Below are 20998 nucleotides of genomic sequence, written 5' to 3'. Positions count from 1 at the left end.
CAGACACTACATAAACCAGCTCGACCCAAATCAGTTAAGTGTGATACTACATTCAACCAGGTTTATGTCAAACAGGTTTCAGCCATTTTCAAACTGGTTTATGTACACTGAACATTTGTTCTGTTACAGGTTTAAACCAGTTTCTGATCACTTAAACCAGTTTATGTGTAATGTCTGTCCCTAGCCATATTAGTCTCATATGGATACAAAAAGAAATCATGAAATGTTCTTTGTTCACTCCATATAAATAGAGTCAGGCAAAAAAGAATTAGGCAGGTTAACTGAATAGTACAATAATGTTTAACAAAAGGAACCCTTAAGAACAATCAGTCCTTAAGAAAAAGAAGACTAGTATAGGATATAATCAAGACCTAGAATTTGTAAACTTCTGCTTCTGTAATACATTAGTTAGTCTCCTGAAAACAGGGATTCTCAATATAAGAATCACAAGCTTGAATCAGGAGGCCACAACCGTTTTGTTTTTCCCATACTGCTATATAGGAAGGGGTACCAGTTTCTTTTGAATCAATTTTGAAGCTGAAGGCTAAATTCTACAATTCACCCTACCTTGGCTTGAAGACAAAGGGTCTTCATAATACCAGCATTCTAAATTCCATGGGCTATCCATTTTAACTTGAAGTCCAAATATGCAGGACATTTAATAGGCTGGAACAAGAAAACCCAGGGATTTCTCTGGACATGTAAGGAGTGGACAGATTATAAAGACAATGCAGCTATACAAATCTAGAATATGACTTGAAAACTGAGAGCAGAACTTCACTGCAACAGTCTGGCTGTGGAGCTGTTTCGCTGAAGTGGTCACCCTAAGACTGATCTTGCAATTTGATATCTAGACATTCAGTAAGTCCTTTTCACAGTAGTGCCATCTACCCTGTACAGTCAGTCCACAATAGGAAATAAGAAAGAAGAAGAAAAGAAAGTAACCAATATGAGAGGAAGAAGAAAATGAACCCTTTTTTTGGGTTCACTTAATTTTACCCTTAATAAGTACCCATTGCTTCAATTACATGGTGAAAGGAGTCTTAGAGTGAGGCCTGCATATAAGGAACCTGGAGCAATTTGTCATGAATCCTGAATTGTTCTATGAACTGGCCCATACATTCATCACATACAGCAATCTCAATTAGTCTTCCAGTTAAAAGCAGAATAGGCTTCATATTTATCCAATATGCAGGATACCTACAGTCACTTGAATAACAATCAAATCTAATGCCACTCAAACAAAGTGCTACCTCTAGTGAAAGACAACTACAAACTGGAAGTATTATACTTCACAATGACAGCTTTGAATCTTCCGATAATAACTGAGCAAGTATATTTGCCATTTTGATTTAGCTATAGGAAGCTTAAGAGAAGAGAGATAACACACTGTGCCTTTAATACAATAAAAGCCTGTGTTTGCAAGGTCTGAAATAGCAGCAGGGTATATGCAGAAAATAGTAAACACAAATTAGTGAGGAAAATCTTTATTTTTTTAGACGATAAACTGGACTTTTTAAATCCTAAAAAATAAGCATTCTAAACCTTCAACATCATGGACATGTTTTATTTACTAAGAATTTCAGAGAACTTGCATACAAAAACTTCTTTAGTGAAATACAAAATATATTCCTAATTACAGTCCTGTAGAGCCCTCTAGTGTTGTAAAAGAGCATAGTTATTTGGGAAAAGCTGCTTTGGATGAAGCCAACTAATTTAATCTATTGGCATTTGGAAAAAGAAAAAAGATCAGAACATAAAGCCACAGGAATATTTAACTACCTCTAACACATCAGAAGATGACTAAAATATTAGTTTACATGTTTTATAATGCCACACATTATATGCCTGCGACCCCACTATCTCCCCCATTCCCTGATGTACAGCATGCCCCAGACCCACCCTCAGCTCGCTACCCTACTGCCCCATCCCTATAGGAAGAGGCAGCCAGAGGAGGGAGGGGGAGCTTAGAAACTCCTGCTGCTGTAGGACTGCAAGTTAACCTCTTGTGGGCTACCAGTCCTGCCTTACCTGATTTGTTGCACAATTTTCTACTCCCTGCCTGACCTGATACTCTGCTTTCTGCTCCCTGCCCCATCTGCCACCATATTGTCTGTCCCTTCCCCAATCTACATGGCACACGCAGAGTCTACCCATACCACTTGTGCTGCAGGTCAGGCACTCCTGCTCTAACATTTTTTCAAGCATCTTTATATGCAGCCTATACATCAAGGGCAGCAGCTGAATGAAATATGATTTGAGTACCTGCAGAAGCAGAGAAAGAACAATTAAAATTGGCCAAGTGTCTTATTGTTTTGCAGATTGATGGGCATTTCTGGAGTTTTGCATTTCTTTTTGTCTCAGATCAACACGGCTACCAAATACATCCCTGAAACATGGTAGATGCCAAATTTTAGCCAATTTTGGATTTAAACTTCATTGCTGAACAAGAAAGATTTCTACACCTCCCTGCCTGTCTGCCATCTGACACCACCAGGGGAGGAATCCTGCTTTATCTGCACATCAAAGAGCAACTCACAAAGGCACTCTCTTGGACCCAAAGGAACTGACTTCCACCTTCAGCTTCCTCTGTGCAAAAATGAAGTTTATTTTCTACCTTTGGGGACTTTTTACCATCTTTAATTTTCCCTGAGGCTGAGGAAGGGTGTGAGTGCCTGAAAGCTTGCAGGAAAAGATATTTTTATGCTATTTCTTGTTATTTCTTAGTTGATCTAATAAAAGGTATCATCTCTGAACCAAGAGTTGTAGAGTTTTGCATTTCTTACTATTTTGCAACATCCTACACCACTTATGGCAGTCAGAAACACTTCACAAGCCATGGTCATCTACCTCTCAGCTAGAGCACAAGATAAAGTCATCAGCATGCTTCTCAAAAAGAGAAACCTGTAATCCTTTATGGATACTTATAACAACAAACCTTTTGCAGTATTCTGTTCCTCCTACCAGGAGATTCAGACATTCGAGGAAAACAAGCAATGTAAGCATGAAGCACAGGAACCCTAGTTTAATTATAACTGAAGAAAAGCAAGCAGACAAGGTGATTTGGAAAAGGGGGAGGTGAATATATGCTTCATATATTTGAAACCTATCTTCTGCTTAGCTCCTAAAGGATAAAAAATGGTCATCAGAAGGCCAGGTAGAACACATTCCTGGACAACAACCAGACAGTGCTATATAACTGTCATTTAAAACTAGTAGTCAGGGTAGGCCTTATTTATGCTGCTGCTGCTTTAATCTGAGGTAGTGGCTATTTTTCATCTGTTATGGCTGAATTAGAAAATTAGCACCTTACTTCTATGTATAGGGCTATTGCAAGATCAGTCAGCTTAGGTTCAGGAAGGAATCTACTATCCTTGGAAGACAAACAAAGCAAAAAGAACAAACATAGAAAAGGCCATTCTCTGAAACAGCTGGCAGGGGTCACTTCATTACTGAACAGCTGTTGGTTTTGAAAGAAAAAAGTAGGAAAAATGAACGCCAGTTTTAAAATATCCATACACCATTTCACATTTATAATTAAAAAACCTGGTATTTTGTTGCAACCTGCAGAGTGATGAGAGTCCCTTGTGATTTAATGGATTTGGGTCTAAAGTATTTTTTATTTAAATATATTGATTTGCACAGAAACATATACAGGCCCTACTCTTGACACTTCAACAGTATCTAAAACCAAAGTTCATTAAAAAAAACATCAATAGCAAAAGCTCATCTTATACAAACACAGCCAGTCAATAAAGAACAAAGAACCACTAGTGCACGTTTGACAGTTCAACAGTAGATTGGAGAAAGCCAAGAGTGGATTTTCTGGGAGCTGTAACATAAAGCCAAACTGTTTCTCACAGGCAGAAGAGCTAGTTTAGGAATTCTAGGCCTCTGGCAGATGTTCAGTTAAAGGAGTCATGGGATCTAATGCTACATGTGCATGGCAGGAGGTGCGATTGTGGGATCACAGATCAAATCCAAGTTGTGCCATATTGCCAGAACAGAGGAAGCCTGGGTATCATTATCCAGAGCTCCCCCTTTACCAAGAAGTAGCAAGGCAGTCAGCTGATTAGCACTTACAGCCTCAGGAGCACACTGAAGTCAAGGGCTCTAATTCACCCCTGAGGCTGAGACCGCTGATCAGCGGACTTTCACTCCTAGCCTTGGAGGCACACTAGAGCCCTTGGCTTCAATGCACCCACAAGGCTGGAAGCAGCAACTGAACATGGCTCCCAACCTCAGGTACACATTGGAGCTCTTGACTAAAAAGGAAGCACAGATTAGCTGGAAACACAGATCAGCTGACTGCCCTTCCCAGCCTCAGAGGCACACCAAAACGCTTGACTTAGATGGACCCCTGAAGTTGGGAGCCTCAATCAGCTGATGCCTGGCCACATATTCAACACAAGGCATCATAGGAACCAGTCCAAAGTTATTCAACAAAATACATGCAATAACTTTGTAGTTTCTTCCTTGTTTTACTGTGCCATTGAATGCATTAACATGTGGCCAGGTTACTACTTAAGACATGATTAACTAGTTAATCACATTTTAAATATAATGTCTGCCAGGGGCTACATTCAAGGTAACTGCAGCACTCTAGGACAGTGCTGCAGCCTATTAAGAAAAGGCTGTGGTCTAAACTTTTAAGCAGTAATTTAGAAGTCAGTGACAAAACTGGTATTTATATACAAGTCAATAAAATATCTTACGATAAAAACAGCTGCCTCTCAAATGCACACAAAGTTGGGAACATACTTACCAAGGCAATCATAAAGACCCTGACTTATCCAAGCCAGTATAGCAAGAGTGATAAGGTCTCCAAAACTTGCTGCAATAGGCGTGGCAACATTGTCAGGATTAATACCAGTCTTCTTTGATCCAACAATAACTCCAACCATAATTATCCCTGGATTCAATGTAAGAAGAAAACATGTTAATCTTATCTAATGCCATCCCACAGGAAATTTATGGACAAAATGAAAATCAAAACCAGATTCTGTGAGAAATACAAGCTTATGCCTCTGTCCCAGAATCATTCTTTCTCCTAGGTGACTCAAAATTAATCCTATTTTTTTTCTACATTTTGTGTGTAGGGAAAACAAGGAAATCCACCAATCATTGGCTCTGTATGGTAATTCATTTTGATTATATATAAAATTGGCACTTGGTAAAAACCATAAAATCATAAAGGGTCTTTGTATCACCATTCCTTGCAGCAAAATATTATATGAGGATAGTTATGTACAGTACAATCTTGCTGAATTTGCAATGATTACTGCAGACTCAAGATAGTTTAAGGTTTCATTACTCAAAATGCATTAGCTATTAGCAGGTTTCATATTCTCTGCGATTTCCACTCCTGGTCACAAAAAAAAATCACTCAGTGCTCCATTATTAAAATATAGATTATAGAGGTAGCTAGTTTATATTCTTTTCTATAAAAAGCAAGAATTCAAGAGTTTCTCCAATGCCTGCTGAAAATTCTGCTTATAATATTATATTAGCAATATCACTAGTATTACCAAGAATTTTTCCTTCATAACCTAATATTTAAGGGAAAGTTTTCAAATGCACTAATTAATCTTAACTTCAAATCTTTTTAAAAATTAATTTCTTATCTACTTTAATATATTTGTATATACTGTATTATTTTCTTTTGTAGAAGAGATAAGAGTTTGCTCTCAACCCTAGTTAAGGAGCAGTGCTTAAATATTTCATTCTCTCTAAGTCACAATTCTTCCAAAGCACATGTTTTGTGTGTAGGAGTCTTGGACTTGGAAAGGAATTTGATGTGCTGGCCCAGTACCAAACACAGCACACCCTCTTTTCATGACTGAACTGTACATAAGCAGGAGTATGTGCAGCCATAATCTGCCTATTCCCCATCCCTATGACTACTCCAACCCAACCCATAACTGAACTCAATGGCTATGTGTTCACTAAGAGAGAAAGTATGATCTTAACTCATGTTACAAACTCTGTCAAATCCCAAAGAATTCAAGGCACTATTTACATGAGATAATAGGCTGAGTTAAAGAATAAGAGGTACTTAGTGTTTAACTTGATCTGGTAACTTGTACAAATACTACAAACTGACTTCTCTTCATTGAGAGTTTGTCTTGAATTGAGAATGCACCTTATCTTCTTAGCGCAAGAAAGACCTGCTTATTCCCCTATATGACTATATAAGGGCCAATCACAAATAAGTGCCATATGTTTAGCAGTGACAATGTATATTGTGCAGCTGTGAATACAAAAAGAAATCCCCTACCCTCAGAGGTGGGGAAAATCTAAAACAACCCTTCTCATTTTCATATACATGCATGAATTTGTTCAGAATGTGATGCGACTGGATCCCATTTTATTACCTCATGTTGTCACCATAAGTCAAAATAATTAGGGCTTAGTTTTACAAAGATGCTGCTTTTGCTATAGGCACAATCAGGGCTACATTTTTATCAACCTGAACAAAATCTGAATATTACTAAGACCCCTACCAGATGTGTAGGCAGATGCCACAGGAGGTATGATTGTGGGATCCAGCATGAGATCCCATCATGCCTTATTGCCAGTGCAGGGGCAGCCCACGACCATGTTCCCAGACTCCCCCTACAGTGGCAAGTAGCAAGCTTCCACAGCTGGGAGCCCCCTCAGCTGATGGGGCTCCCAACCACAGGAGCACATGGCACACCCCTGCGGCTGGAAGCCCCATCAACTGCGGGTTCCCAGCTTCAAGGGAGCATCAGGCCGCTTGTTCAATTAATCGCATGACAGCCATGAAGTGATTACACATTTTTTGTGGAATAACTTTATGGTGTATATTCCTTGTTTAATGACATGAACTACGTTAACATGTGGTCCGGTTTACAACTTAAGATGCAATTACCCTTTTTTTCATTACTATGATTTTGATTATTAGTGCATAAAAGATTGAAAAAGGGCATCATACTACCAAGTATCTACTTCAGATATACTGTGCTTTGCAGGGGTTTTAGATCTTTAAGTACCAGTGACATAAATGCACATTCAGTTTTTACTGAAAAATCAGTCACAGTGGAAAGTTACAAATATTTCTTTCACCTTGTAAAAGAGATGCAATAAAGGCAGTTGCTACGCTGCTGGAACACAAAAGGATTGAATGGTCAAGGCGGTATTTGCCATCTGGAATCCAGCCCAATATGATTGCTGCCACTGCTGCCAGAAAACCAACTACTGTTGCTTGTACCTAGATGAACAAAACAAGAGTTCATTTACTAACAGATTCACCTTTTAAAATTAATTGAGAGATGCAAAGTGACTAAAGCTGTTCCCTGCTTTGCATTCTTCATTCTTGCACACGTTGCAAAGCTCCAGAAGCAGGCTACTCAGCCCTTTGGCAAAGGGAAAATTTGGATATACTGATCTCCCCTATTTTTGCTGCCATTACCTGTATTCTACCTTCTCAATAGGAGAGGTACACCTCATATGTAAAAAGCAGTTTTACTTCTCTATGTCTATTTTGCTTAAGAAACAAACTCTATGCTACCATGACAACACAGATACAGTACATTTATTATTATATAGTATTTAGCATCTGTATTGATCATTATAGTGTTTATAGTCTGTGGATATTTTTCCATTATTCAACATTTGTGCTGAGTGCTTTTAATGCAAGAGTCTACAAAATGAGTAAGTTTTACCTGTTTTAATGCCAAATTGCCAATTATTAGGTTCCATTTCTCAATGGGAGAATCCATTTTCCCAATGTTTACCTGTGAAAACAAGAAGTTAATTTTAGATATTTAGATTTAAATTTATGATACTTTCAAATCTAGTAGTGAAGCAACAAGTCACTGACAATTCAGTGCCATAGCTAGAACTGCTGTAATATTAATATGCTCCAGGGGTTTTGGGGGGTTTGTTTTTTTACAAAATTCATTAAACACATCTATTACAAAGTTAAATAATGAACAGCTTTTACTTTTAAAGTCTTTCAAGAGGAACAATGACTAGTAAGTCATTTTGAAAGTCAACTAAAACCAAATCCAGCTTTACAGTATTATTCTACTATTCAATTTATGCAGCTTCTATCTGGTCAAGCCAACTGATGAAGTTTGCTGCACAGAAGTCTTGTCAAGTAAGTAATTTGTTTCTTCGCACACATCTTTACCACATGCATAGTGGATGTTACTTAATATTCCGTGTATATTCCTGAATATATCACCAGGATTAGATCAATTGGCAAAAAAGAGAAATGTACTAAAATGGTTTGCATTTAGTCACTTTAGAGAAAAATCCATCTAAAGTGCCATCAAGGCCAAGGTCAGAAATTATATGTAAACTGGTTTAAGTGATCAGAAACTAATTTAAACCTGTAACAGAACAGAAGTTCAGTGCACATAAACCAGTTTCAAAATGGTTGAAACTGGTTTCAGATAAACCTGGCTGAATGTAGCATTAGACTTAACTGATTTAGGTCAAACTGGTTTATGAAGCTTCTGTCCCAGACTTTTTCCTGGTTCAAGTTAAAACAGAGTCCCCCAGCATCTTGCAGCCCTGGGCAGTGTTATGCTGTCTGCTCCAGAGAGCAGGGCTGGCCCTACCCTTTTGCTCCCTAGTTGGAGCAGTGAGAGCTGGCTCACGGGCCGGCTTACTGCCCCCACCATAGGCAAACCCCTGTTGGGATCTGTGGCCAGAGAGTGAGGTTAAACTTCCCTTCCCCCAAGTATGGACCTGCCCTGGCTGCAATTGTGAACTACAAATCCCAGAGGCACTTGGAAGCAGGAAGAGGAAGTGATGAGCAGCCCTGCAGAGTCCTGCTGCTGTGATTCTGGACTGCAACTTCCAGAAACCACAGGAGTGGCAGGAAAAGGAAGCAAGTACACAGCCCATGCTTGCTACATGCCAGACAGCCATGGTCCAGTGCCCCCCAGGCTTCTGGCCTGAGCCACTGTAGGCATGTGGCTGCATTTCCTGAATCTAAAGTGAATGTCTGTTCATTTGCTTATTGGTTCAAACTTTGCAGCTTAGAATAACTTGCAAAGACTGAATCAATTCAGCTTCAGGCTTTTTGACTGCCTGTACTTAGCCCAAGAGTTTATATTCTGTTGACCTCATCCTGGAAACATTTATGCTAGCAACTTCAATTCAACAGGCTGCTTACATAAATAAAAGTACATATGCAAGTTTCTTGAAAATTAAGTTTTATAATCAAAAGCAGAGTTTGGCTTTGTAACTTTGGATTTACCCCAGTGTAAGTATAGACTTACCTTTCTGTAAACATATTTCAGTCTAATCCTATGAGGCAGGGAATAGGAGTATCCAATCTCAAATGAATTTAAAAATACCCCAAACAAATAACTTTTAAAATGCTGTCCCACATACCCTTCTTTCAGAACGTACTGTTTTGTTGAAAGCAAAGCTAGGACAAAATTTAGAGATCTGGACAATATCTGGGCACTATTTGAGGATATTATAAGTTCTATTTTTCGAGGAAACTGTTCAGAATCTCCTGTTTTCTAGCAAAGAAGTTATACTTGAGTTTTTCTGTCACTCACTAAATGAGATGCATAACATGAAAATCACTCTCCAAATAAATTAAATCCAGGCCCTTTTGCTTTCCCATTTTAGTTGTCTCTCTTTAGCTGGTTACATTTCTGATTCTTTTCCATATTGCTCTTCCTGTTTGTCATTTAGGAGGAGCATAGTAAGAGGAAACACCCAGATAAATGCACTGAAAGTTATTGAGGCTTTCACAATCTACAATATAAACATTCTACAGTGTTCAAAGTACATTCAAACTTCAAAAATAGTGCTCTTGAATTTAGATAGCTTAGCATTATTTAAGGAGGCACAACTCTTAAACAAATCTTATTTATTCTTCATAAATAGGTGTGTTAAACACATTATGTAATGGGTGATAGTTAAAAGGGAAGGCATTTCTTTCATATTCTTTAGGAGCCCATAGACAACATCAAGTGGTCTCCACATGAACATTAAAGTCCCATGGCACCTTAATAAAAACAAGGATTTGCCCTGAAGTCTTTGATCAAAATTTCCCTTCCACCTTCTGTGACACAGCGTTTGTATATCATCTGTCCTAGGTGATAGATCCCTCCATGCCAGAAATGACATTTCACTGTTGCTGGCAAGCATTTTCATTTACAATTAGCTTCAACTGGCAGTCTTGCAATTTATGTTTTAAACTGTTTTACACATTAAAAGGAACTAGAAAACAGGCAAGTAGATACAAAGAGGTGCAGTACTTCAGAACTACTGATTTATTAGAGTGACACAATTTTCTAGTTTTTTGATAATGTCCTTTGATGATAAACATCTTGACATGAACATGTATTTACACACAGTAAATCACTTCATAAACAGTTATCACTTCAAAATCGGTACATAGCCATGTATCATGTACATAGTTTTCCCTTTTGAAATCACCTCAGTTTACCATTGGAAGTGTGCAATACACATCCTCTGGTATTGATTCTTCTCTCATGCTGATGCCTAGAATTCAGGAAGTCTTGCTCACTACAGGCTCTGCCAATCCGTTTTGATGCAGAACTCCAAAATGCACATATATTTAGGCTAGGTCTATGCTTGGAAGGTTTTGCTGGGTTGTTTTTGCAGGCAAAATACTCCAAGAGCAGACCCAGTTTATACTGGCAAAATTGTGCTTCTGTTGAGGTTTCTTATTCCAGCCTTTAAGACACAGCCCAATCCAAAAGCAAAATAACCCAAACTGAAAAGTAAGCAGTTTGTCAGTATAACTGCATCTACATGAAAGCCTTTTGCCAGCCCAACTGTATCCTTACCAAATTACACTTCATCCCATGCCTGACTAATAGAAATATGCTGGCAAAGGTTGTTGTATAGACCTGGCCCTATACTGTAAAGGAGAATTGCTCCATTTCTGTAATCAAGAAATGAGTGAAAGCTAAGAGCTGAGATTTTCCAAGGGGTGCCATAAGTTTAAAAAGGGTGAGCACCAGTGGACTACAGCCTCCCCTCATTTTAAACAGCTTTAACCACACCCCCTTGAAAGATAAGTTTCCCCTGTCAGTGTCTCAAATGCATCAGTCTTGGACTTAGGACAGCCTAGCTGTCACTTCAGTACATTCAGTATCTTATCAGTATTACAAAATAATACTGCCTTCTATCTAGGAAAGTAAACAGAAGCAAAAAAAACATCGTATGAATCTTTCTTGCTTTATTCCTTTACAACCACCTGAAGGCAAAGAGACTGATTGGGCATTTTTACACGTGCAAGCTGTGTAAGTGGCAAAATGTGCGTCAACTCAAAGAAAATGGCAGTGGTGCACTTTTGAACTAAAACACTTTAGTTCAAAAGCGCACCACCACCATTTCTCTGCACTCACCCACATTTCTCCACTTATATGACTGCAAGCAGCACAATGCAGTGCATGTCAGCTCCTGTGCAGAGCAGACTCGATTAATTGAGTCTGCACTGAAGCGGCAGATCTCCAACGCATCCGAGAACTAAAATGTACACGTATAAATGCCCATTTAGTCTACTTAGGGATTGCCAAGTGATAAAAGGAGTTCACTGGGTCTTGGTTTTGCTGTAGTTTGCAGTCTGTTTGTGGGCTATGCATTCTGATGAGCAGAGGCTTTACGTCTGAGGTGCGTTCCCACTCTGATCAGTACTGAGGTAATGGTTAATTAAAGGTGGGGGCAGGGCTGACTCAAAGTAAAGACTTTAAAGCCAAGCAACCAGAGATGTTAACAAACAGAAATCAGGTAGTCTTCCACACAAACTCACAATACAAGGAAGAATTTGGAGGGAAGTTGTCCTTTTTTCCTTACAGATTTGGACTAGAAATATAAGACAGTGACAGCAACTCAGAGAAAAATGGAAGTGACCAAAAAATTAAAAAGGTAATGAAGATGAAAAACTGCAGGTAATACAGGAGATACATTTTTGTTAAGAGGATACCTGATAGAAGTTACATCAGCATGATGTGTTGCCTGGTAGGACTTCTGGAAGATATGAGGACTAGAGAAGTACTTAGAGATGGCACAGTACAGACAGGGATTAAAGGCATAATGGAGAAAAGAGGAGAGGAGAATGTACAGGCAAATCCAGATTTGGAAAAAAAATCTCAGTAAATTGGAGGACAGTTTACTAAGAAATGTGGGCAGACACATAATAGACTTCTGTGTTTTATTTTATTTTATTTCCTTTTATTTTGTTTTTCCTGTGTCTTCATCTGAAGTGCTGAAGACTGTGTAAGACACAGGTGTGTAAAACAGGTGTGGGCAACCTGTGGCCCGGGTGCTACAAGTGGCACAGGAAGCCTCTGTGCGCCACACAGCAGATGGAGGAGGGAACAGGTAGCACAGCAGCAGGTAGGGCAGGGAACAGAAAGCAGAGCATCAAATCAGGCAGGAAGCACAGGGCAGGGAACAGAAAGCTGAACAGCAGATAAGGTAGGGAAAAAGGGATTGGAGTGGCACTCAGGTAGGGTACAGGTCTAACTTGTGATACGCCTGCCAGAAAAGGTTGGCCCTCACTGGGGTAGGATGTGCTGATTCTCCTAGTGATACTGGCAAACTTTTGAGGTGCCTGGTTGGTGTGTGCCTTGCTCAAACACTCAGGGTTAAACTAATCACCAGATGTGGGGTCAGGAAATCATTTTCCCCTCAGATTGCTCTCTTCTAGCAATGTGCTGTAGTTTTTGAGGTCTTTGGGTTATTTTGATTTTAAAAAATCCTACATTTGTTACAGCATGGCAAGAGGTGCTTTGGGGCTTCTGGTGTGCATGTTGGGGGTGCTCCTTGATTATACCAAATGTTATTACCAGCCATGAGAGCATGATCTTGCATTTTGTATTATTGAATTTCCTCTTATTTATATTGATCCAAGCCTCAAGGCCATCCAATTCCAGTCCTCCTTAGTATGGGCAAGAAGTCCCAACTTTGTGTCATTGTCAACTTAATAAGCATACTCCTAGCTTTCATGCCAATATCATTAATTACATTTCTCTCTACACTGACCCTTGAGGAACGCCACCAGTTATGTTCCTTAAATTGATTAAACTACATGATACTAAAAGAGGAGCTGTCTTCATGTTATTTATCTGACCCTTATGTATCCATCACTAGCTACTTCCATTAACTTTTGAGTGAAAACCTCCACACCTACACAAAAGAAAGTATTGAGCTTATATCATCCTCGTCTATTATCAAAGGGAATTTTGGTTGCAAAGTGCCTCTCAAAGTCAGTCTTAATCAACCACACTGCACACAAGGTGTGGAATGGACCAGAAAACTCCTAGCTTGTTCTCCAGAAGCATACACTTTCTTTTTAAAAAATGTCAGCCTTTAGTTTTTATGGTTGTCAATAAAGCCTCCAAAACATTTAACTGGGTGTAGCTAAACCAGAGACATCTTCATACAGAGAGCCTCAAACAATTACTCTGAGAGCTATGAACTGCTCCATGTACCATCCAATGGTGTTAACTCAGAAGCCCATAGTGAACTAGTAGAACTTGGAGTGTGCACAATCATATCTGAAACAACTATTTAGTTTCTTGTGACCTGCATAGTTTGCATGAAGAGAAATTATTCTGAGGGTGGAGTTTATAAGGGATGACAATTGTCTTCCTGTGATCATTCTGTATTTCTGTAACAAGTAAATAAATACTAACTCTGCCAGCTTCTCATCTAAAAGACTAATATTTTTTCTTTCTAATATTACAACACATATCCAAGGTGGGGAAAAAATTACTCACTGCAGTTGACAATCTGGATGCCAAGGTCATCTCTAAATTTCCTTTGAGTCCAAGAAGTGCAGGAACCAAGATAAAAACTTCGGAAACATTTTTGAACACTTCCCAATGCTATTTAAATGATAAAAGGGGAAAAAAAGCTCAGATACATATTATCCCTTCACATTTTCAGACATTATTTTAATAAAGATACATCATTCACAAAAATGTTTTAAACCTCAACTATTTTCTTAACATTGCACCTAATATTTCTTGAGAGGACAGACTAATAGCTACCAGGGCTACAGACAGACATTACACATAAACTGTTATAAGTGATCAGAAACTGGTTCAAATCTGTAACACAACAAAAGTTCAGTGCACATAAACCTCTTTCAGAATGTCTGAAACCTGTTTAAGATAAAACTGAATCTATGTAGTATCAGACTCCACTGATTTAGGTTAAATTGGTTTATTTCATTTATGAACCAGATCCCCTCCAGATTCAAGTTAACTCACAGTCCCCCAGCATCCCGGTATGCTTTACATCTCCCCTACAACCCTCTCCCCCTGCAGGGTTGGTGGGCTAGCCTTGCCCTAAGCTGTCTGCTCGGGCCCCTGACTTCTGGCCTGGGCCACTACAGGCATTTGGCTGCATTTCTGGAATGAAAAGTGAATGTCTGTTCACTTGCTTACCAGTTTAATCTATGCAGCTTAGACTAACCTGTGAAGATTGAATCAATTCAGCTATTAGCTTTTTGACTGTCTGTACTTAGCCCTGGACAGTAACATACAATATGGTTTTGCATTAATGTTCTGATCTAAACAGAAGTCAGAAAATCAAGGCTGTAAACAGACATCTCATTTGAGGCCTCACGTTTTAAGCCAGATTAAAACATAAATAGCACAACCATTTAGAATAGGACCCAGAACAAAAAGCTCTGACTTTTGTTTACAACTCTACAGTCCACTGTTCCTTTTTAAAGTAACCTCTGAAGTATGCAGTATCAAATGTGCTAACATTTTCCCTGGAACAATGCCACATACCCCCATTAATTAACAGTAGCTCATTCAAATCAATTGCCAATCATTCCAGGGACAAGCCACGTATGGTCTCCCTGGCCACTGAGCAGTAACGCAGCTTTGAAGGACTACATGTTTACAGAGAAAGTCTTTTTCATAGATTTCATAGACATTAGGGCTGGAAGGGACCTCAGAAGATCATCGAGTCCAGCCCCCTGCCCAAAGGGCAGGAAGTCAGCTGGGGTCATAGGATCCCAGCAAGATAAGCATCCAATTTGCTCCTGAAGATGTTCAGTGTAGGTGCTTGAACCACCTCTGATGGCAGACTGTTCCAGACCTTGGGGGCTCGGACAGTAAAGAAATTCTTCCTTATGTCCAGCCTGAAACGGTCTTGCAGGAGTTTGTGACCGTTCGACCTCGTCATCCCTTGGGGCGCTCTGGTGAACAAATGTTCCCCCAGATACTGATGGGCACCTCTGATAAACTTACAGTTGGCCAACAGATTACCCCTGAGCCTGCCCTTTTCCAGGCTAAAGAGCCCCATGGCTCTCAGCCTGTCGTCGTAAGGTCTGTTTTCCTGACCTCTAATCATGTGTATGGCTCTTCTCTGGACTCTCTCAAGCTTCTCCACATCCTTTTTGAATTGTGGAGACCAAAACTGGATGCAGTACTCCAGCTGTGGCCTCACCAAGGCCGAGTACAAGGGGAGAATGATGTCCCGGGATTTGCTTGAGAAGCAACTATGGATGCAAGCCAGCATTTTGGTCGCTTTACTAGCTGCAGCATTGCATTGCAGGCTCATGTTCATCTTGTGGTCAATGATGACACCCAAGTCTCTTTCTTCCGTAGTGCTAGCCAGCGTAGCACTGCCGAACCTATAAGGATGCTGCAGGTTTTTCTTCTCAAGGTGGAGAACCTTGCATTTTTCGGTGTTAAACACCATCAGGTTCTCATCCGCCCATTTGCTGAGCCTGTCCAGGTCAGCCTGGATCACCCGCCTGCCTTCTGGTGTGGATGCTTTGCCCCAAAGTTTGGTGTCATCAGCAAACGTGGCCAGTCCGCTTCTGACTCCAACATCCACATCATTAATAAAGATGTTGAACAATATGGGTCCAAGGACAGAGCCTTGGGGGACCCCACTGGTCACAGGACACCATGATGAGTGACTGCCACCAATTACTACCCTCTGGGTCTGACCACATGGACAGTTTTCCAGCCAGTGGATCGTGGTGGACCCAAGGCCACAATTGGCCAGTTTTGCTGAGAGGTAATCATGGGATACCAGATCAAAGGCTTTTTTGAAGTCAAGATATATGACATCAATCTCTTTTCCCTTGTCCAAGTGATAGGTCACCTGGTCATAGAAGAAAATGAGATTGGTCAAGCAAGACCTACCTGCAAGAAACCCGTGCTGGCTATCCCTTAGGATGTTGGCGTTGGCCAGGCCATTACGGATGGCCTCTTTAATAAACTTTTCTAAGACCTTCCCCGGGATAGAAGTCAGGCTGATAGGCCTACACTAATAGGTCTACACTTTCCTCCCTTGCTTGAAGATTGGCACCACACTGGCCTTCTCCCAGTCTTCAGGCACTACACCAGACCACCAGGAGTTTTCAAAGATCCATGCCAGAGGCTGGGCTATGATGCTCGTCAGCTCCTTGAGTACCCTGGGGTGTAGATTGTCAGAGCTGGCTGACTTGAAGGTATCCAGCTTCTCAAGGTGTTCCTTCCCAAGGTCAGCATCGATGGAGGGCAGGGGATCTCCCTCACCTGGACCTCCCTGTCCCGTAGCGGGCATGGGCGTCCCATGGGACTGATGAAAGACCGATGCAGAATCCCCATTTAATAGGCTGGCTTTTTCCTGGGCGTCAGTTGTCAGTTGCCCCATTGGGTTCAGCAACGGTCCAATGTTGCCCTTGCTTTTCCTCCGGCTCCCCACATATCTGAAAAAGAACTTTTTATTGTCCTTGATGCTCGAAGCTAGTTGGAGTTTAGTTGCAGCCTTGGCTTTCCTGGTTTGCTCCATGCAGGACCGGACCAGTGCAGAAATATCCTCCTTGGAGGTGAATCCCATCCTCCATCCTTTGTAGGCCTTTCTTTTTAGCCTCAGGAGGTCTGCTAGGTCCCTGGAGAGCCAGGGGGGCTGCTGTGTCCTCTTGCTGCCTTTCCTCCAAGATGGAATAGACTTAGCTTGTGCATTGAGGATTGCTCCCTTGAGGAGCAACCACTCTTCTTGAACTCCCCTCTCCCTGGGGTCGTGGTCCTTTAGGGCCTCACTGACCAGCCTCCTGAGCCTGTTAAAGTTGGCTTTTCTGAAGTCATGGACTTCTGTGTTGCTGACTGACTTGCCAGCTTTACAGTGGATGGTGAAGGTGATCAGCTCATGGTCACTATCACCCAGCTTCCCATCGATCACTAGGTCACCGATTAGGTCATCCCCAGTAGCCAGTACCAGGGTCAGGCAGCGCTTTGACTCTCATTGGCCCATAGACTTCTTGAGTCAGGTAGAGCTCATCCACGCACGAGAGGAAGCTTTGCGACTGCTCAGATTTTGCTGAGTGGTCCTCCCACAAGATGCCCAGGTAATTGAAGTCACCCATGACAACCATGGCCCTGGAGCATGTGGCCTCAGTCAGTTCCCGGGTGAACTCCTGGTCAACCTCAAGACTTTGCATGGGAGGTCTGTAGTAGACTCCCACCGTTGTGTCCCCTGTGCCATGTTCCCCACAGATTTTAACCCAGAGGGTCTCCAGTCGTCCACCCTGGTTGCCAAGATCAGCTTACAGGGACGTGTAGCTTTCTTTAACATAGACAGCTACACCCCCACCCCTTTTATCTACACGATCTCTTCTGTACAGGGTATAGCCATCTATACCCATGGTCCAGTCATGGGTGGAATCCCACCAGATCTCCGTTATCCCTATGACATCATAATTATTTGCATTGAGCAGGAGGACGAGCTCCTCCTGATTGTTCCCCAAGCTCCTGGCATTTGTGTACAGCAGGCAAGTGTCTCCTTGGGGGCTCTTGCCTTGCCCTCAGATTGTACCAGGGTTGGGGCAGGGGTGGGCTCCCTTAAGTGCCTTGGCCTGCTGGCTTTGCAAGGGTTGCTCAGTGGACCATCAGTGGCAGTAGTCCCCCCGTCCCCCAACAGGCTTAGTTTAAAGCCCGGTGGAGCAAGTCAGCCAGTCTGGCTGAGAAGAGCCTCCTCCTTGTCCCACTTTAAGTATCTGTGAAGTATCTAATATAATAATGTAGGTAACCATCAACCCTCTTGATCACGGTGTACACATAAGACAGGGATAAGCAATTATTTGGGCTAGAGAGCCACTTAAGGAGTTTTGCTGAGCTCTTGAATGCCAGAGGGGTGGGGGGGAAGGAGTGGGATGCTGACCCAGCCTTGTCCTCCCCTCACAGCTGTTTACACAGAGCAGCGAGGGGTGGCCCAAGAAGATTCCAATTTATCTTAGCTGGACAGATTGGGCAGGTGTGGTCTCCATAGAGACTGGCCTAGGACACCTGCAGGCAGGGCACAGCTGGCTGGGCAGATGGGATGGGGCCATGGGCAGGCAGGGAGCGGTGTCTAGGTTCAGGGCCAGGGCCAGGATCAGGGGGCAGTGACAGTGTGGGGCCAGAACCCAGGAGAGAGCTGTGATCTGTTCCCCATGCATCCCTGCCCACAGACCCACTGCCCATCACAAGGACATGCAGGGAACAGATCACAGCACTGCCCCAGGCACCAACCCTGTGCTGTCATCACCCCGTGATCCCGACCCTGGCGTCACCCGCCTGCCCATCCCGTGACCCCATCCATTTTGCCTGGCCAGTCTCCAAAGAGACCCCACCTGTCCACCCACCCACTGTCCGGTGCCTTCAGTGGTGGGTACAAGGCAAGCGAGCTGCGTTGCCCAGCCAGCGAGACCAGGTCTGGCAGTGGTGGCAATGAAACACATGCTTACTCAGGGGCAGCAGCAGTGGGATCTGCTAGGAAGCTGAGTCTGACTGCTATGCTGCCCCTGCAGACTACAGCTCCAGGTGTGCCTGAGAGACATGCATGCGGGTAGAGTGGGCTGCACCAGGTGGCACCTCTGTGCTTGGGGGCAGCAGGACTGACTGCATGCACCAGGGCCTGGGCTGCCCTCCATGTCTGGGCCAGGCAGGGCCAAGGGACCCACTGCAGGCTGAATGGAATCACTTGGCAGGCTGGATCCAACCTGTGGGCTATATTTTGCCCACCGTTGATATAAGAGGTCTAGTCAGGTGCCTGATGAATCCACTTGTGGCTGACAATCTCAATTCAAGATCAACACAGCTTGTTACAAGTTTCACAAATCCATATTTTCAGAGTTGGAGTCCAAGTTTACAGCATACTGCTTTCTTGTTTCTTGCTTTGCTTCCATCCTCTGGATCAAAGCAGATTCATGTTGCGCTGCATCCAGGACCAGGTGTTCTCTCCAGATTGGATAGGATTCTGCATGTTCCTCCCAGCTTTCTACATTGATGCTGAACGACTTATCATTTTTGCACACATCGTGGTACCACCATAGAGAGCAATCCCACTTTCTAGAGCCATTTTGAATCTCGCTGTACAAAATATTCTTGGGGATATGGTCTCTTCCTAGTCTCTTGACATGGCCGAGCCATTGCAACCTATTATTCTAGACAGTGGTTTCTAAGTGCCCTGAGCACTCCAGCACCTCTGTGTTTGGCATTTTTTCTTCCCACTTTTATATGAGATAAAGTGTGCTAACTCTTTTACCCAGAACACTGCTGTGTAAATTAACTGTGGCTTATTCAAGTCAATTGCCACTTATTCCAGAGAGAAGCCTGTCAGGCTGCAAACAGAGCAAAACAGGAATGGGACAATCATTTATACATGCCACTAGAAATTAGCACCCCTCTTCCCCCATCATTGAGGGAAGCAGGGAGATAGGAAGAGTTCTCTCAGTACTTCAGAGGTTAAAATGGGACAATGGGCTTGTACCGTCAGATCCCGGAATACAAGGCTTTGTTCTAGGACAGTGGTTTTCAACCTGTGGTCTGCGGATCCCTGGGAGTCTGCAGACCATGTCTAAGAGGTCCACAAAAGATAATTATGATCAACTGAAACTATATGAATAGCCACACTTGCAATTCAAAGGGGTCTGCACCTCCATTTGAAGTTTCCAAAGGGGTCCACAAATGAAAAAAGGTTGAAAACCACCATTCCAAGAAAACCCTAAGTCTTTTTAGTATCAGAAGGACAATGGTGCAGTTTGGAAGGGCAGCAGCTCCTTTTTTTGTCTCAAGTTCTGACAAGTAGGATGTACAAGATTTACACCAATAAGTAGGGAGCTATCAAATACATGATTTCATGGATTTCAGGGAAATTATGTAATTGGCAGTCTCCCATGAAATAGCAGGCTCCCTGTGGGACTTCTGGCCCTTCTCAGCTAATCAGAGGCTTGATGGGGCCCACTTTGCTCTGTCTTCAAAATGGCAGCCCTGGCTGTGATACAGCCATGAAATCAGGGTGCCAGGCTGTGTTACAGCCTTGTAATTGACCACCAAGGCCCATTAATTTGGTAGGTCCCTATTGATAAGAAATAATTTAAAAGTTTTAGTGAGACAATTAAATAAAATTAGAATTGTTACATGGCTTGGTGCAGGTGAAAGATAAATTCAGGATGAAAGTCTTTGGCATCTTGTGAACACAAATTCCTGGACAGCCCCCAAATTCAGGGCTGTCTGGGAAAAGCATGGGTGCTTTTCAAACATGTGTATGAAGTTCTTATGTACAAGCTTAAGATTTAGCAAGGTAGGGATTTATAATAATTGGAGTTTAGAGTAAAAGTATCAGGCTTTGTCTGGTTTAATTTTTGTTTTGAAACTGCATCCTCTGTACTTAAGACCCTTGTTGATTTGAGTTCAGGTTACATATTGTAGCAAAACAAGATAAAGTTCCTGTTTCACAGTCCAAGGAAGTAATAATATTTGCATACCAATGTTGACTTCCTTTTACTAGGTTACCAGATGGTTATTTTCTTATCATAAATGATTCCAGGAAGACGCATTCGAATTTTCTTTCCTCTGATTTACAGTGTTGGAGAGTATTGCCCTTTGCCTGTTTTTAATTAACAAATTCATAAAGTGGAAGACTTAGTTACAAAAAAAAAATCTCCATTTTCACCTTGAAGGTAAGGAATTCAAATTGTTCATAGATTTTAGAAGAGACTTCTGTGAACACTAATTGTATAGAGAAAAATACAAAAGCA

General features: G+C 41.9%; 1 protein-coding gene across 2 annotated transcripts in view; it reads right to left on the bottom strand.

The window, feature by feature from the left end:
• The window catches only part of SLC41A2 (solute carrier family 41 member 2), a 93495-nt gene that overhangs the window by 51861 nt on the left and 20636 nt on the right, over positions 1 to 20998 (bottom strand). For both annotated transcript variants that reach the window (XM_090043184.1, XM_090043185.1), the window contains exons 3-6: positions 13746 to 13853; positions 7686 to 7757; positions 7087 to 7231; positions 4766 to 4912 (exon numbers count right to left, since the gene is read on the bottom strand). In XM_090043184.1, the coding sequence (XP_089899310.1) occupies positions 4766 to 4912; positions 7087 to 7231; positions 7686 to 7757; positions 13746 to 13853 (472 nt within the window). The remainder of the gene's footprint in view (positions 1 to 4765; positions 4913 to 7086; positions 7232 to 7685; positions 7758 to 13745; positions 13854 to 20998) is intronic.

The sequence above is a fragment of the Crocodylus siamensis genome, chromosome 4, assembly GCF_052110815.1.
Source record: "Crocodylus siamensis isolate JL-2025a chromosome 4, ASM5211081v1, whole genome shotgun sequence".
Classification (NCBI taxonomy): Eukaryota; Metazoa; Chordata; order Crocodylia; family Crocodylidae; genus Crocodylus; species Crocodylus siamensis.
Note: the sequence above shows the minus strand (reverse complement) of the source record. Positions and strands in the feature narration are given on the sequence as shown.